At 34.8% G+C, this 15,298-nt stretch overlaps 1 protein-coding gene across 1 annotated transcript in view; it reads right to left on the minus strand.

Annotated features, from left to right (window-relative positions):
• The window catches only part of LOC134755000 (fizzy-related protein homolog), a 100,685-nt gene that overhangs the window by 79,420 nt on the left and 5,967 nt on the right, over positions 1 to 15,298 (minus strand). The window contains exon 2 of the mRNA XM_063691480.1: positions 14,544 to 14,689. Within this exon, the coding sequence (XP_063547550.1) occupies positions 14,544 to 14,682 (139 nt within the window). The 5' untranslated portion in view covers positions 14,683 to 14,689. The remainder of the gene's footprint in view (positions 1 to 14,543; positions 14,690 to 15,298) is intronic.

Raw genomic sequence — 15,298 nt, forward strand, 5'->3', positions numbered from 1 at the left:
GTGCTGCTATTAAGGCCGGAGGTCGTGGGTTCAAACCCCGACTCGAGTTTCATGGGAATGATGTACGAAGTAATATTTGATGTGTTTTTCGGGAAGAAAATCAAAGTAAGGAAAAAGTGTTTAGACTATAGTTTAAACTGTCTTGTGGTAGTGTCAGGTCCGTCGTCCTCTAATAGAAGAGGCATATTCCTATTATGAATAGATGATAACACCTTCATTAAGGAATCGTGTTCACCCATGAGTTCACAAGATACAAGTTTACAATTATGAATCTGTCAAGCGCGATCGCATAGACGTTCTAATTCGATCTGACACTAATCCTTGGTGACAAAGCTTTGACAACGTGTAAATGTCGTGCCTAAAAGAGCGTTTAGAATTATTGATTGACTGTTATAATACCTGATATTAACTAATCACTCATGTTAAATCTAAGGCGTGATATAGGGTAAACTACACTAATGATTGGTTCCTTCAACCTTATTTGAATGCAATTATAAACTTTCTTAAGCAAATGACAGTGCTTTAGAGTTTAGAGGGACAAACATGGGGTAGTTTTGTAGAACGTTCAGTTATAGGTATGTTTGTGCATAAACGAATGACTTAAAATGTCGTAAATAACCCCTACAAATTGCGGCTATAATATACATATATTATCCCTTGAAGTGGCAGGAACCACCTCGCGGACATGTAACGTCATTTAAATTTGGAATATGATTAATTAAAATAAAATCGATATTCCTTCAACTCAAAAAGCCGGTCAAGTGCGAGTCGGACTCGCGTTCCAAGGGTTCCGTACATTACACAATTTAAACATTTTTTTTTTGTGAAACGTGAGTGAAAGGTTTTTAAAAAACCCGTAGAGGTCGGATCAAAAACTAAGTAATTAAGTCTGACTCACGCTTGACTGCACATTTCTAATAGGTTTTCCTGTGATATATAGGTAAAGATCTATTTAGTGTATTTTTTTCAAAATTTTAGACCCAGTAGTTTTGGAGATAAAGGGGAGGAATGGTCATTTTTTGCCAATTTTCTTGAATAACTTCTAAGCTGTTTATTCTAAAATTATTTAAAAAATAGCTTTGAGATCCTTTTAATGAGCTCTTTCATTTGATATGTAATACGATATAGTTTAAAAAACATTTTTTTTTTTTTAATTTTCTCATTTCCCCCAAAAGTGGCCTCTATGTTTAAAATTAATTTGTTTACGTTATTGGTCCAGTAGTTTCGGAGAAAATAGGCTGTGACAGACGGACAGACAGACGCACGAGTGATCCTATAAGGGTTCCGTTTCTTCCTTTTTAAGGTACGGAACCCTAAAAATGACGTATGCCACTTGAAAGGTTATGTAGATTTTAACTATGGTACAAAAAGTTAGAAATCCTTTGACCATAATAAAAGGCACGCTGACTGCATCAGCTTGATGCTAATCTTACCATCGTTCACACTTTTTAACCCCTTACGCAAAAACATGTCTGTGTGTCTGTCTGTGGCATCGTAGCTCTCGTCTCGGTGTTTTTTAAAGTGAAAGCTAGTTTCCTTGCGGTGGTTTATAGCTATGTTTGATATAAATCGATCCAGCAGTTTGAAGAGTATCAGCTCTTTTTCAGAATGATGTATCATGTAAGGCATATATGGCATAAAATGCACATTTTTGGCATACAGCGTAGGTCTTTATTTTATATTTATTCATTATTTGTAAGTAACAATTCGTAAGCCATGGCAACGACATAAGGTCCAAACAACCATTGGTCAATTAGATTTAGTTTCTATTAGTATAGCAGCAATTGTAGGGCTAGTGAAAGGCCCAGCTTCCAGTTCATAATCGGAACTTAGAATATTTATAAACCCATTGTGAAAGCAGTCACGCTCTAGTAAAGGAGCCTACTGACTATTAGTCCGCCGGACGATATCGGCCTGTCAGTTATAACAAAAATTTGACAGTGCCGAACAACTGACAGGCCGATATCGTCCGGCGGACTGATAGTCAGTGGGCCCTTTAGGACACACTGCTGTATTAGAAATGGAACTGAAGGGCTTGTTAAAGGGAATTTTTGCTTAACAATGTTAGCGGTGAGTGTGGTAGGTAATTACTAATTACCAAGTTATGTACTTATAATGAATAATTACCGAGCGTCTATTTTGATTGCTTAAACATGAAACAGGGTTTAAGTAAAAATAATAGTTTTCAGAATTTTATAGACCTGCGAAATATTTTGGTGGCATGTGTCAATGTAATTTTTTGGGTAACTAAATGAGACAAAATTATACTTTGAACATACCTAATCTAAAAACCGTTTCGACAAAAGACACCGACAACGTACAGCCATTAGGCTCCGTAATCTGTTGAAGGTAGGATTTAGAAATTTTGAGTTGAGTTGTAGAGCTCCTCTAAGGAAACTTTTTTTTTATTACAAAAAGGCAAGCATTTGACCGCAATCTCACCTGATGATAAGTGCCGATGCAGTCTAGGATGGATCATGCTTACCTAAAAGATGTCTATTCACTCTCGATTTAAAAAGATTCAAGTTATAAGTTATAACCTATGTCAAAAACAGCCTTAAATAGTAAAAATTGCTACATAATGTCCATTACAATTTATAATCATATACCTCAAGAAATCAGAGCTATGCCTTACAAGTTGTTTTTAGTGAAGCTTCGGTGTTGGCTAAAGGAAAAATATTTTTACATTATAAAAGAATATTTTGACATATGCTTCTAAATAATGAATTAAATGGACAAAAAATGTTAATTGTTTTTTTTTTATTCTGGTATTTTGCCTACTGGTTTTATTTATAATTGTATGTTACTATTTTCTACTATTTTATATTTAATTGTTTTAATTTTAATCGCTTTAAGCTTGACATGTTTTATTTCATTTACAGTTTTATGTCAATATTATCATTAAAAAAATGTAAATACCTATTTTCACTTATTTAAATAGGTCTTAAGATGACACTTCTATGTGCTATGTGTATTAAAATGTTCTAGATGTACCTATGTATAGTGTAAAGTTTTGCATGCCTATAGTGGTGAATTACGTTGAACTACCAATTTATGTCCACAATCTACCATAATTCTAGCAAATAAAAAACTATGACTATGACTATAGTGGACTGGGAATAGATTTGCAGGAAGTGAATTCCACTCCTTAGCCGTTCGCAAGATAAAGGTGGATGCATAGCGCTTAGTACGAATCAGTGGCAGAGTAACGACGTAAGGGTGAAACGCAAAACTAAATTCAATGCAGCAAAAGAGACTGGTCTTGAATGCTTTTTGATAATTCACTGAAGACGTAGTTACGCTACGTTATAACTATTAAAACACATATTTATTTCTAAAAAAAAAACAAACAACCAATTTCATAGATTGAGTGGCCACCAATTCATAAATTGGATTTAAAACTTCACCACTCTTGAGGGGTCACATGCATTGACATTGTGAAGTGAAGTCCTATTCTAAAATGCGGTATACACCTTAGAAACTCTTAGATATTTAATGCGTTTTTGCTTCGATTGGTTAGATAGTAATATGGATGGGTAATAGAAACTCTAGACGACCTATTTAAGTTATAAACGGAATGGACTGAAAATATGTAACAATATAGAAAAAAAATAGATTATTTACTTCAACTAAAATAGTTATTTTCGATACAAGTGCCGGAAAAGAGGATATTAGAAACGAGTGGCGATAAATTAAAACACGACCGCAGGGAGTGTTTTAAATCGACACGAGTTGTCAATTACCTATTCGCACGTGTATCGAACAACGTTTTACAGTACATATGGCCCTTTAAACTTTCGACATATGCACAAAAAGTGCACTTTCCGCACTAGTGCCAGAAAGTAGCACCATATGTACTGTCACAGAATAACTAATAGTACTACCGAACAGAAAATTCACTCATTTACAAAAGTCAGATTTAGGTATAAAATTATACCTATACTCGCCGCCTGCAAGCAAAATTGAAACTTATAACCGCGCACGAACCGTGAATCTTCTTTGCGCGCCGCAGTTTTATGACCGAGCTGCGAGTGTCGGCACGGGGTTGTCACTTGACAAGTTTTTGTACCTATACCTACTTATTTATTATTTTTAAGACAAATATGTAGGAATTACAAACGTTGATTCTGTAAACATAGTTTTTTTATCCGGAGATGGTATGTCTGATTCTCACGGAAGTAGTTATGCCACAGAAGTACTTATTTCTTTGAAAATATGTCGGTCAATATAGTCCGGAATTTAAAAAAAAATGTTATTTCTGCTTCCTTGTTCTTCCGTTTATTCACACATTCGTAAACAGAACAATATCTATAGATTTAGGTTTCGAAGGCATTATGCATTTTCAATTTTGCGCGAGTCGAGCGGCAGCCCATTGCCATACTCCTGCCCGGGAGGCGCGCCGGCCAAATGTACCTAAACTGAGAAATGACACCCCCCTGGTACTGTAAAATAATAAAATCGATACTTTTAACTTTTTTGCAATTTTAGAGTATGCTCTCTCTTTTTAAACCCATTGTACTCATATGCATATTACGTATATCGTTCCACAGTATTCATGATGGACACAGAAGGTGGCCATAGGAACTGTGATAAAATAACGCAACCAAACAGAATTAGGTTTGTTGAGTTTGTTTAAGTCTGTTGAAAGAAAAATACAGTCAGCAATCAAAACTTATTTTAATTCGGCTGGATATTTAACTTTCAAAACAAAACTTATGAATGCATTAATCTAATTTTTAAACCCCAGGACGCAATTAAAAGATTATTAGTTAACTACGGATGTCATGAACTTATGTGGCCTAAGAATACTCCTCGGTAGTACAAAACTACCTTTATAACAGACCTAATGCTACTCTAATTCTTAAGATCTTAACACTACTTAGCAGAATCGCTTGTAAAGTCTACGCAACTTGAGTCACTTTGTCTTTATTAATTCAGTCAAATGCTAATAAGCCCATTCAATCAGGAAAGGGTCAAATGGAGTCAGTCAATTATCCTATATGTATATTGAAACATGCAGTGCTAATGCAAGCGACCATATAAATGTACAAGAGCAATGCATATGTGATTTTTAAAGTGAAACTTTTATTCTAACTCCGCAAATTTTTTGGGCTGTCTTTAGCATGTTGCGTAATGTATTACAGCATTAGTAAAATTCTACTTTATTTCTAGTACTTAGAGTTCATAGTCTTTAAATGAAGCATACGTCTTTTTGTTTTTGAACATCACGGATACAATACTTAATTCATTATGGCTGATATTTGCATATAATTTCATACAAAATTTTAAGGACAGCAGACATTATTTACCTTAAATACGGTGGGCTTCTGTCAAATTCAAATAGAATCAGTCAAAATACATCAAGAATAATGGGTATGTACGTTAGTAAAATTCTACAAAACAATAAAAATACTTTACTATTATGTTTTTGTTATTTTCATTCCACTCTTTAAAACCTTAAAATTTCATTTAAAATGCCTACAATCCGAAAAAAAGTTTTACTTCAATCGTGGTTTCCTAAAATCACACAATATTTTTTTTAAGCTACGGAATATATATAGACGAAGTTCTTAGTTCATTTTTAACTTCAATAAACGGTCCACATGACTGACACTTATCTGACACATATTATCACTGTCAGTTATTCCTTCTCCATATATGTATATACCCCGCCCCCCGCAGCATAGAATATTACCAAATACACAATTTCCCGCTATAAAAAGTTGTAATTGGTCACTAACAGTTACAAAAAACCGGCCAAGTGCGAGTCGGACTCGCACACGAAGGGTTCCGTACGATTATCTATAAAAACGGTCACCCATCCAAGTACTGACCCCGCCCGACGTTGCTTAACTTCGGTCAAAAATCACGTTTGTTGTATAGGAGCCCCACTTGAATCTCTATTTTATTCTGTTTTTAGTATTTGTTGTTATAGCGGCAACCGAAATACATCATCTGTGAAAATTTCAGCTGTCTGGCTATCACAGATCACAAGATACAGCCTGGTGACAGACGGACAGACGGACAGCGAAGTCTTAGTAATAATTTTTTACCCTTTGGGTACGGAACCCTAAAAAGGTATTGTTTGATGTTTCGAGTGATGTGATATCTCAGTGTAATATTACGCTACAAAAAGTAATGCTATATGTGATATACTATTACTTTTTGAAGCACTGTTTCGTGCATGCCTATTAGTCTAGTCCGTTGGATTTTCATGTATAGAATGTTCAAATGAAATAGGCGATTTCATAATGCAATGATTCCGGAAGAACGCTTGGAATCTGAATGTGACATACAGCAACGTTTGAACTGGCTACTAAGCTAAATGTAGAGTAGAGTATATTTCTAAGGAATTACCAGTGTCAGTTATTGGAATTCACCCCACAGCGCGTTATAAAATAGCCGTAATTCGTAAAGACACGCAAGATTTACTAAAATTAATTGAAAGGTAGAATGGTATGACGATATTAAATACCTATAAATAAAATATAATCTATTTTCTTTTAAATTAATTAATTAATTTTTAGTGTCAATGAGTTTAAGAATAAATTAGATAAGCACAAAGCAAATTCTACTCAACACTGAGAACTCGGTTTATGACTCTGGATACAGGCATTATCAGTTGTTTAAACTGCCTGCCTGCATTACAAATAATAATAATAATAACCTAACTTAAGAAGAAAGATACATAAAGAGATAATAATAATAATAAATTAGTTTTTTTGTCATGACTTTCAGGAACTTGAATCTCTTCTCCTAATTCAAAAGTAACAACAGTAACCACAGTAGGTAACTATAGATGGTCTAACCAAATTGTCAGTAAATAAGAACAAAAAAAAACTATACTCATACACTAGTGTAAGACAAAGATAGTATGATTCTCTCTGTCTATGTTTGAAATGAGACAGTCCTTTGACAAATATAGTGGGATTCACCCATGCAAAAACGATGGATCGGACTTCACTCGACATTTGTAAATTTTAATTGGTAAATTTAAATTTTAATTGGTAAATTTAAATTTTAATTGGTAAATTTAAATTTTAATTGGTAAACTTTAAATTTAATTTGGGATTGACATGTTTTATTATTATCGTTTTTTACTTCTATTTTTATTATTTTAATCCATGATCCTATTAATTGATTTTATTTTTACCCATGTCTGACGTACCTAATTTTGCAATGCTAATTTTAATTTTGAATTTTAGATTTGTCCAAATTAAAATGTTATTAAGTAATACTAACTCATTTTAGTTGTAGTATCTTAGTTTTTTAGTATTTAGTATTAATAATTTTAGTTTTAATTTTTAGTTAAGAACTTACTAACAATGCTATGGACCTATGAGTTGTCTGAAAATAAACGAATTTTATATAGTCCTTTGATAATATGGTGCTATGAATGCAAAAAGACAATTATCTCGTGTCGTAAAATTGAGTTTCGTTTTTTAATTGAATATTTTCCAACCTCGACTATTAACATTGCTGATAAGTTAGCAACAGACTATAGAATTTTTTTCACTGCAATCCCGTCTCGGCTGGCGGCCCATAGGGCATGCACTAAAGTAACTAACCATCCGTGAACCTTATGCTTTGGCATTAAGGTTTAAGATCAGTTAACAGTGTAGAAGATGGCAGAGGGCATCGCACTACAATATTTATGTGGCCACGCTCTATGGCGCTCGGCGGCGGAAATCTGTGCGAAAACGCTATAAAGAGCGGATTAGGGCTCGTTCACACCGCGTGCGGCGGAGCGTTGAGAGTGTTAAGACTTGAGAACTTTGACTAAATTACTTATCCTGTAATTAAGCTGCCAAGTTACTCTTTTTAGATTGTGCTCAGTGTTGCAATCTTATACGCTCTCTGTTCATAAAATATTAAATATGGTTATGGAATTAGTACACGAGTTTAGATTCATGGTTAGTATGCTGGCGAAGTTAAAGATTAAATGTAAGGTGAACAGGGTACTTACAGTAGCGGCAAAAAATCTATCAAAGGTACTGCTATTTATTGAAGGCATTCATTCGAAAATTCGTGAAATTAGATTTTTATATTATGTAAACAATGATTGTATCATCATCACGATCATATAATACAGGGTGGGCCAGTGATAAATTATCTTTTCGTCTCGACCTCTTTCGTTAAAATGCATTTATCATTAGCCCACTCTGTATAAACTTACGTCCCACTGCACGTTGCAACGTAAGCAGCCAAGTTTGATTTGAAGATTGGGGACTTCTCCACATACCAATTAATGTAGGTATTTTATTATTGAATTTCTTATTTCAAAACACTCAAAAGCGAATCTTACTAACAATACAACCTAGATGGGGCGAGTTTTCGGCCTCGTTAACCTAAGGTTTGAAAATTAAATCGAATCATACTTTACAATTTAATAACCGCCAGGCTACTGCGAAAACTCGGGTAAAATGATTAGTTTATAAATGAACCCTATTTTAATCGAATTGTCGTTTTCATTCGCTCCTATTTTGTAAATTTCATCGAAATCGATAGAGCCGTTTTTGAGAAATTATGAAAAATATTATGCAAATGATATGATAGATAATTTGCCGCTACAGTATATTTTGTACTTGAAATGCTTTTGGGGTCCGCGCCACATGTTAACAATAAATACTAGGCATATTATTTGTCTTAGGGCCTGTTTCACAAATAAGCTACTTGCCACTTATCTGACGAATAAAGTCATCGTTGGCGTTTCACAATCTCCAAATAAGCTTTATCTGCTGGATAAAGTGCTTTTTTTGTAGAAAATTTTATCTGGCAGTTAATTAATTTGTTAATTAGCTATTCAATACTTTACTTGGACATTGTGAAACAGGCCCTTAGTTTCTTTTGTTTTGTGACATTTGTATGACTAAACCATATCTCCAACGTTAAAACCAAGAAATCTATTGTGTTAAGAACCGTAAACATGTTTTTGAAATGATTATCTAATAGGTTTCTGTTACTCTATGACGCGAAACGAAATCACGCTCATTTACCATATATATCTGTAATGAGAATCCCTTAATGAGTCGAGGGCGATCATGTATGACAATTTGTTAAAAATAACATGTGGAAAGGGTGTCCGTAAAAGGATTGTTGGTAGCACGCGATCGAAAGGGTTTTTATGAGGCGACTATATAAATTATTATCGTATAAGAGCCATTGATTTGTATTAACTACTTGCGGCGATTTATAATCTTGGATTTTCTATCATACAAACTTTATGTTACCAATTACAACCAATAGGGTTGTTGACAAATGTTGAATTTTATAACTAAATCTAGTTAAATAGATAGAAAATGAGCTATTTATTACAATAAATTGGTAACTTAAAAAGTAAATGGGAATGACAAAAACGCTTAAACATTTTGTATAATTTACCACCATAATTTTTTGATGATTTTTTAAAAACTGCCCCTTCTCGACATATATTACCGGTGACGCACGCTCGCGACCTCATTATAAAAAAGGCAAGATGAGAAGACGTGCTAATAGAAACCAATACTTGTTAATTAGATATTACTTAACAAAAGGTGTACAGTTTCAACGACTAAATCTATCAATTTTACATTTTTTGCTATAAAGTAGTTACCGGGCTCTTAATCAGCTTTCGGCTTGTTTAAGTAGTAATGTCGCTAAGACGCAAAGTTTCCAAGAAAAGAATGAATAACCTAAAAATGGCACCTTCAAACCCCCCTCTCCACCCCGGCTCAGGGGCTACAGCCGGGGACTTTTGATATGTTCACCTCCTAACTAGTCAAAACACAGTTACGGAGACAAAAATTGTGTTTCAAGCAATTCCTTCTATACCTTCTTATTGCTTGGCCTACTACTATATCTATAGGTTTATATAATGTTTATTTTTATATTTATAAAGATGAGAATTCATTTCGCTCCGTAGTATTCACGCTCGTGTGCACAATTAGAAAAAAGTTTTTCGTAAAGATTTCTAGAAAAGACACTTCTATAAAGCACCCTACTTTATATATCTACTTATATATGCTATTTTTTATTTCCCTATAAGTTTTAAATATTGGCCACGCGTGCCGAGGCAAACTTTTTTGTGCTTCGGAACTATTTTATATTTTCATGACTACACGTACACTCCAAGGGTGCATGCTAAGTAAAATCATTGTTACTTTTTTATTTTATTCGCGATGATTTTTAAATGACTGTGTTCAAGGGGCATGAAACACGCTAGTCCAGGGCACTCCGTGTATAATAAAGCTATAATTCATATAAATGTGAATTATGGTTTATGATCGCTATTTTTACATGTTTTTGTGAACTTTAGAAATATAACACTTAAACATTTTTTTTTTAGGTTCCAAGAACAAATATATATCGCTCTGGTTTTAAAAAACCTCTTATAAGGGTAAGTTTAGAGATTAGGCATTATTTATTAACATTAATCACTACTATATTATAATTATTATAAAGAACACTTATATTTTTTTAGCTCAAGCCATTTTCTTAAAAGTTTAGTTCAATAAACCAACTTGATGATAATAATGATACCTACACTAATACGAAATCCAATTCCGATCACAATCGCACTAGCAAAATCTACAATAGGCAGTAAAAAAATAATTGTATCATATAAAAAATACAGAAACGACCAATCAACACACTTCATTGTCTCTTTCTTTAATATTACAGTACCTAATAATAGTTAGTTAATAGAACAAAGTTAGTAACTTCTGCCCACAACTATGAATTATGTGTAACTATCAAAGAATATTTCCATACAAAGTGAAAAATTTGAAAATATTAAAGAATGGTGGGCAACAATGAACCCGATAAATTACGTTGTTTGTTTTTGGTATGCTCTCAGAAATATTAAAGGGCGCTTTTAATTTCGTCGCATTGCGTATGCTCTGTCCCTCACAGGCGCACGCGTGTGGCAACTCTAGCATACTTACTTTTAGACTGAGATGCTATTGTAACTATAACGATCATTTTGTACCTACAGATTTATAGCCTACGGCGAATTGGACCGCAAAACTAACTTTGCCAACAATAATGGTGATGATTAGCTGAAATTCTAAAATAAATTTAATGAGTACTTTTTGCCCACTACCGTACTGGCTACCTAATGGCCTTCGTATTGATTAGTCATTATTTGCTTTTTTATTCGCTTTCAACGTTAGCACTTCAGAGCATTGTACACATAGACATAGTATAGTAGTCATAGACAAGAAACCGAGCGATCAGGGGTAAGAGAAAGTCATATTCATGTATTGACAGGTTAATGTATGGCAGCATAATCCTTTTTCTCTTTCACCCTTATAAATTTCGGTATTTCGCCATCGCCTCCTACCTATGCTGCCATAACCCGACCATGAAAAAAAAAACCCGGTCGGTGATAAGGACAAAGCATGGCACTAATTTCTCTTTCCTCTTATAGGAATCGCAATAAGACTATCTTTCTCTATCAAAGAGTGTCAGGCCCTTGATTGTACATGTACAGTCGCCATTAGATATATAGAATTTTTATCAATCATCATCATCCCACGCTGACGAAGTAATATATCGGGTGGAACCGAATGAGGGACTTTTATGCAAACAGGGAATTGTTTAGGCTACGTACTTTATTTTTCACATATATAATTCACGTTAATATTTCTAACCACTGATTTAAACTTTACTCATTACGGCGGGACTTAATCGCGTAAAATAAGTTTTAAATTTACCTCCGACAACGCCACGCCACGGGGACAACGCCGTTCCCGAAACGTCGAAGGTAAATTTAAAACTTATTTAACGCGATTTAGTCCCACCGCCAAAGACAGAAGCAGATGGAGAAAGATCGTAAGAAAGTGATACAAAAGGGAGGTCACGACCCTCAATACTGAGGAATACGACGCAAGGAGGAGCGAAGTCCCGCCGTTGTGAATAATAATATTTCTAACCGTTTGTGAGATACACTTTGTTAAACATTAGTGAAAAAATCTGCATGTTTCAACCCTAGAAAGTAGATCCGAGCATCAAATGTAGTCAAGTTAATGACATGTGTCAATAGGAGGTATTACTGCAATGTTCTGCCACCAGAGTGCAGCACTAGCCCCTTTAGTAAACCATAGAGAAACTTATACATACTGTGCCTATAACGGTTTTTTGACAAGTTTTCAGAGAAATAAAACTATGAAAACGGATTATATCGCGTATATTGAATTTATAATACATCCCGACGTTTCGAACTCTTTACAGCGTTCGTGGTCAACGGGTGACTGAGGAAAAATTACAAAATGCAAAAATACCCACATACTAAAATAATGAACAATCATAGACTACAAACTTTAAGGCTGGTTGTACATGCAAAATCGGTTCATAAGGCTAGTTATACACTATAATTATTTTTCAAGTAAAGATATATATATATACGCGATAAAAAACCTATCATATGTAGTGTGGCCTATCATATGTCGGGCAGACGAAACGGAGCATTTCCACTCGGGTGAAGGAACACATAGCTGATGTCAAGCACCGTCGACCTAGGTCTGCTGTCTGTGAGCATGTCATGGATAAAGCCAATCACTCAATCAAGTTTGATAAGCCTCTGGTTCTTGCCAAGGAGAAGCGTTACATACCCAGAATGCTGCGCGAGGCCATTGAGATTAAGAAATATCCAAACTTTAATAGGGAAGATGGCTTTTCTCTACCACCAGCTTGGGATCCTGTAGTCCACCTGATAAAGGAGCAAGCGAGACATAGACTGTGAGACCGTAGTGTTGGATGATGCTGGACATTCTGATGTTTTGAAAAGATGTGTCCCGCCGAGTTTGTTGCCGGTCCCATATTGGGATACCCTCCTACAATTTAGGAGGGAATTAAATCTTCTCGGGTCCGTGGTGTAGGGTTGGAGCCGGCATAGTTTTTTTTTTTTTTTTTTTTTTTTTTATCGCGTATATATATATATCTTTACTTGAAAAATAATTATAGTGTATAACTAGCCTTATGAACCGATTTTGCATGTACAACCAGCCTTAAAGTTTGTAGTCTATGATTGTTCATTATTTTAGTATGTGGGTATTTTTGCATTTTGTAATTTTTCCTCAGTCACCCGTTGACCACGAACGCTGTAAAGAGTTCGAAACGTCGGGATGTATTATACATTCAATATACGCGATATAATCCGTTTTCATAGTTTTATTTCATGAGTAACTATCGCGGTAACCGAAGACAATATTAAGTTTTCAGAGATAATAAAATGTGACATTGATGCATCAAGGCGGTTCGTTTACAGAGGACCTACCGGGAAACGCGAATCCGAAATTTTGCTATCTGCCTCTTTATCGTTCGAAAATGCAAGAGTGACATGTTAGATAACGAAATTTCGACTTTCTTGTTTCGCGATAGACCCTCAGATTGTGGTAGTGGCGCCCCCTGCGCAGAGTTTCGCATAATATTCCCTATTTAAAATGTAAATAATTTTCTAGTGGTAGGGCTGTCACTGATATAAAAATATTTCATTTTAATATTGTATTCGGTTACCGCGATAGTTACTCATAAAATAAAACTATGAAAACGGATTATATCTCGTATATTGAATTTATAATACATCCCGACGTTTCGAACTCTTTACAGCGTTCGTGGTCAACGGGTGACAAAAAAAACAATAAATAAATAATTATAAATTCAATATACGCGATATAATCCGTTTTCATAGTTTTATTTCAATATTTCATTTTATTGATTTTGTTTTACTTTTTAATCCAGCTTTACGATTATAATGACTCTGTTGTAGATCACTTAGATAACACTATCCTTTCAGCTCGGACTCTGGAAATGTTCCACCCTGTATATTTTTATTTATTTATTCCAAAGACTTTTTACAATTTTTGTAAAAAGTCTTTGGAAAGGCCTCTCTATTTTCGCATTGTATCTTTTACTTGTATTGTAGACTGTGCCGGAATTACTGCTCGGAGCAACACTTGATTGATATAATACCACTCTTAGAGGTTAACGTAGCATTAGCAACATCATTGTTTACAATAATAAAGGGAAATTGTTGCATTAAATATTATACCTAACTGGACACTAAAATACCAAGAATTTGCAGTTTAATGTTTCCTTAAATGTGGATATTATTATTATTTACTATTCTCTTAGTCACAGCTCTGTTTACCAAGTAAAAATACCTATATTACAAGCCTACATTAAAGAGGTCATAACTTAATAACATTGTAAATGCTGGAACAATATACCGCCGCCCATACGAAACTCCATGAGTAGATCGCTTGTAAGAGTTGTAAGTACCAATGCCAACTCTCATCTTTATGAAGTTTTTATCATCTTCAGTCCAGGCAACCGCGGCGTAAACTCTAATGAGTCCTACACATATGTTTTTTTAGTAAATAAGTGATACATTATATATAAATAGATCGAACTGAAATAATAATAAATTTATTTTGATGGTCCAGGTTTCGGACGCGTACAAAAAGATCGAGAAAAGAAGGGTCCGCATTAGTCTGACCTCTGTTTTGCGGTTTATGCTTCCGTTCTCCCATATTGTGTGTGTTCTCCAATGTGTAAGTACATACCTTGAAAGCTAGTCTGCCAATTCTGCCCCCGCCTGAGAGGCACGAACCTGTCCATCCTCTCGGACCTCATGACCAGTGACTTCCTGCCGACAGGGCTGCATTGCTGGATCAGACGTCTCTCGAATTTGTCGCTGAACATGGTGGTGCTGGAAGAAAAATTTTTTTTTACGTTTCATATAGTATACTGACATTTGCTGAGCAGTATTTATTTAATTCGCTTGGCAGTTAATGAAATGAAATATACACAGACATATTAAATATTCTAAATTAAATATGTTTCTGTTTTTGAAACAGGCTTTTATTGCCAACTGTACTTTTCTTTCAACAGTCAACTAATACTGATACAATTTATTCATAGAGTTACTACTTAATATAAAACTTAGAGACAAAGTCAAATTGTCCATAATCAAGGCGAAGTCAATAACAATAACTAAAATAATAAAAGAACAAAAATGGCGTTCGACAGGCCACATGATGAAAGAAACCCTGGATAAGTGGACAAAGGACCTCGTAGAGTGGTGTCATAGATATAATAAAAGAAAGAGTGGTTCACAAAAGTTTAGATGGTCGAAGGTTAAATGGATGCAAACAGCGAAAGACAGAAACAAGTGGAAAGCTATGGAGGAGGCCTACGTCACAGGGCGGACATAGTGTGAGTAAGTTGCTTAAAAATAGTACTGAGCGGCCGGCAAACGGCCGTCAATCTGCTGTCGCGGGGCAACGTAATTCGAGTCGGGGCGGGGCGGTGCGTGGCC

The sequence above is a fragment of the Cydia strobilella genome, chromosome Z, assembly GCF_947568885.1.
Source record: "Cydia strobilella chromosome Z, ilCydStro3.1, whole genome shotgun sequence".
In the NCBI taxonomy this organism is placed as follows: Eukaryota; Metazoa; Arthropoda; class Insecta; order Lepidoptera; family Tortricidae; genus Cydia; species Cydia strobilella.